General features: G+C 40.7%; 2 protein-coding genes across 2 annotated transcripts; both read right to left on the reverse strand.

The window, feature by feature from the left end:
• Window positions 1–1,372: 1,372 nt before the first annotated feature.
• LOC141714092 (uncharacterized) lies at window positions 1,373–1,753 on the reverse strand. The gene has a single exon (XM_074517633.1). The coding sequence runs from the start codon at window positions 1,751–1,753 to the stop codon at window positions 1,373–1,375; it is 381 nt and encodes a 126-aa protein (XP_074373734.1).
• Window positions 1,754–2,372: 619 nt separating this feature from the next.
• LOC141714093 (uncharacterized) lies at window positions 2,373–3,214 on the reverse strand. The gene is made up of 2 exons (XM_074517634.1): window positions 2,790–3,214; window positions 2,373–2,691 (listed from the first exon to the last, which is right to left on the reverse strand). The coding sequence occupies exons 1-2, from the start codon at window positions 3,212–3,214 to the stop codon at window positions 2,373–2,375; spliced, it is 744 nt and encodes a 247-aa protein (XP_074373735.1).
• Window positions 3,215–3,432: the final 218 nt, after the last annotated feature.

A 3,432-nucleotide genomic window follows, 5' to 3' on the forward strand; every position in this document is an offset into this window, starting at 1 on the left:
ACCTATGCCTGTAAAAAGGACTTTGATAGATTTAACCGAGCAACAGAGCGCACCTTCTCACCCTTCTGTAATTAACACGCTTGGCCTTGTAGGGGCCCTCTATGTGTTTGATGAAGATGGTGGGAAGTGGCAGGCAATGAGTCTAGAAGAGTCTATCAGAGCTTCAGTGAAAGCCTCCTGCCAGCTCATGGCTCACTCTACTCAAGCTGTGGACAGATTTTTAGAGGAGAGGGTGCGCCTGGAAAGGCTACAGGGTTATTATAATATATTGCAGAATATTCTAAAAGATAAAGACTCTCTCCACTCCAAGGACATCAAAGACAAGGACTCTGAGATTTCTTTTCTCAAGGGTGAGGTGACAAATATAACTTCTCAGCTTGAAATAGCCAACAAGAAAGCTGAATCTCTCTCCATAGAGTTGGCTGAAGAAAAAGCGAGGATAGAGCACCTCGAAGATCAGGAAAAGAATGGTTGAATGGAGGAGAGAACAATTATAATGGACGATTCTTTTGCTAATGGTTTCCACTTCTATAGGATTGGGTTCGTGGAAAATGATCCTGAGTATACCTTCGAGAAGTTTGGTGAGGGAACTGAAAATATTTGGTCTAAAAGCCATATTTTTTATTATTCTTACATAAACATTTTCCAAGAAAGATTTTCCAAGGTGCCTCTACCCTCAGGGCACGCCTTGATCAAAGGCGCACCTTGATATCTAGAAGTATTATTTTTCAAAGCTAAATTAAAAATAAGCCCCATTATTATCATCCATTTTTCTTTTTGTAAAACCATTTTTCCCAAGACACGTCGATCATGGCGCGCCTTAGCATACTTTTCCATAGGGTGCGCCTCTGGTCTTAGCAAATTTTAATTAGGAGATTTTACAATTCCTGATTTAGAGGGTGCGTCCCTTAGCATATATATATACGGATTTCAACTGTCACAACACATCATGTATATCTTTTCTTTGTGTAGTATAATGACTTTTCCTTTAATATTAAGATACTTCCGTATTAGGGTGCGCCCTAACTCTCTTTTAGAGTATAAATGCCAAGTAAACAAAACAATTGAAGCAATTTTTTCCTTTTATTGATAATGCGCTCTAGTGTGAAAATTACATAAATTCCATGGCTACTATGCTCTGTGGGGAAATTATTTGAAAATTTTATCCTTCAGCTAGCTCTAAGATTCGTAGTCATACATACTACCCCCTAGGCTATGAGAAATTTATTTGCTACTAGTCTATTATACAAATCAATCATAGAAACGAGGGGGCCAAGGCCGCACCCTACTGATAATACTTTCGCAAGTGCTCTGCGTTCCATTCCCGGGGGATGAGCTTGTCATCCAAGTCTTCCAAGCGATAAGTCCCTTTTCAAAGTATAGCCTTGACCTTGTATGGTGCTTCCCAATTAGCTCCAAGAACCCCATACTGAGCTATTTTAGTATTTGGCATGACTTTTTGCAATACAAGCTCTCCCACCTTATAGGGCACAGACTTCACCTTCTTATTGAAATATCTTGCAATTCTCTGCTGATATGCAACAAGCTTTAACTGAGAATTTATTCTAGCTTCGTTCAGCAAATCCAAGTGGAGCCTTTGATTGACTTCTGCATCTTCCTCAAAGAACAAATCCCTTCGCAGCGATCCATCTCCCACTTCCACGGGAATCATAGCTTCATACCCGTAGGTTAACATGAAAGGGGATTCGCCCGTAGTAGACCTTGGAGTTGTGTTATAAGACCAAAGGACCATTGGCATTTGCTCTGGAAAATCTTCTTTATTTTCCTCCAACTTGGACTTTAGAGTGTGTTTAATGATTTTGTTGATGGCCTCTGTCTGGCCATTACTTTGCGGGTGATAGACAGCGGTAAAATTTTACTTCATGTTCAAGTCTTCGTAAAGTTTCCTTAGCTCTTTGCTGTCAAATTGCTTCTCGTTGTCAGATATGAGTTTGTATGGAATACCGAATTTGCAAACTATTAAATTGAAGACAAAATCTTTGATCTTCTTAGATGTGATTGTGGCCAATGGCATAGCTTTTGCCCATTTCGTAAAATAGTCAACAACTATGACGGCATATTTTACACCCCCTGGCCTTGGGAAGTTCTCCAATGAGATCGATTCCCCACATAGAAAAGGGCCAGGGACTTGCCAACGAGGTAATGGATGTTGCTGGGGCGTTTGAATAGTTAATAAATCGTTGGCAACGATCACATGCCCTAACATACATGAAAGCATCTTCTTTCATGGTTGGCCAATAAAATCCTTGTCTAAGGACTTTCAATGCCAATGAGGCACCCCACAAGGGATTGCCACAAATACCTTCATGTACCTCTCTAAGAATGTAGTTCCCTTCCTCCAGATCTACACATCACAATAATGGTTGATTAAACCCTCTCTTGTATAGCACTCCATCATACTCAACGTACTTTGCAGCCTGGTAACGAAGGTGTCGAGCCTGTAGTTTGTTCTCTGGCAAAGTCCCTTCCCCAATATAGTTGTGAATACGTGCCATCCAAGTTTCTGGCGGGATTTCTTGCACCTGAAAAACACTCACTTTTGGAATACTTGGAATTTCTTGGATTCCCAAAGGAATTTGTCCTAGCATAACGTTGTCCATTTGTGAACCAATCTTTTTCAAGGCATCCGCATTGCTATTTTCTTCTCTTGGTACACCTTCCAACTTGGCACTTCCAAAATTTCCAAGCAAATGCTGCACACATCTCATATATAATTCTGCTCGGGGTCCTTGGGCCTGGAAACCCCATTGACTTGGTTTACTACTAACTCTGAGTCACTCCGAGCGATCAGATTTATAACCCCCACTTCCAAAGCTATCTTCAGACCATTAATTAATGCTTCATACTCAGCATCATTATTGGTGACATAAAACTTGAAGTGAATGGCACTCATCAGATGATGTCCTTCTGGGGTAACCAAAACAATCCCAGCTCCCGCTCCGTTGTTATTTACTGCCTCGTCAACATGCAAGATCCACCAAGGGTGCGGGAACTCTTCTCTCACTTTGGCGGGGGCATTATCCTGTGAGGAAGGTTCTACCAACACTATAGCTTTATCATCTACTTCAAAATCAAACTCAAGTATGAAATCAGACAATGTTTGTCCCTTGATCGATGTGCGAGGGGAATATTCTAAATCAATTTGTCCCAACTCTATTGCCCATTTTAGTATTCTTCCCGACGATTTTGGCATATGTTGAATATGCCTGAGAGGATAAACGGTGCGGACCTCTATCCAGTGAGCTTGGAAATATAGCCTTAGCTTTCGTGCCGCAAGGATAAGGGCATATACTGTTAGATATATTTGATAATGTCATGTCTAATATGATTTGTGTTTAGTTTTCAGATCTTACTTAAACAGGACAAATCAGTACTTAACTGGAAATCAGTACTTATACTGAAGTCAGAACT

The sequence above is a fragment of the Apium graveolens genome, chromosome 3 (assembly GCF_009905375.1).
Source record: "Apium graveolens cultivar Ventura chromosome 3, ASM990537v1, whole genome shotgun sequence".
NCBI lineage: Eukaryota > Viridiplantae > Streptophyta > Magnoliopsida > Apiales > Apiaceae > Apium > Apium graveolens.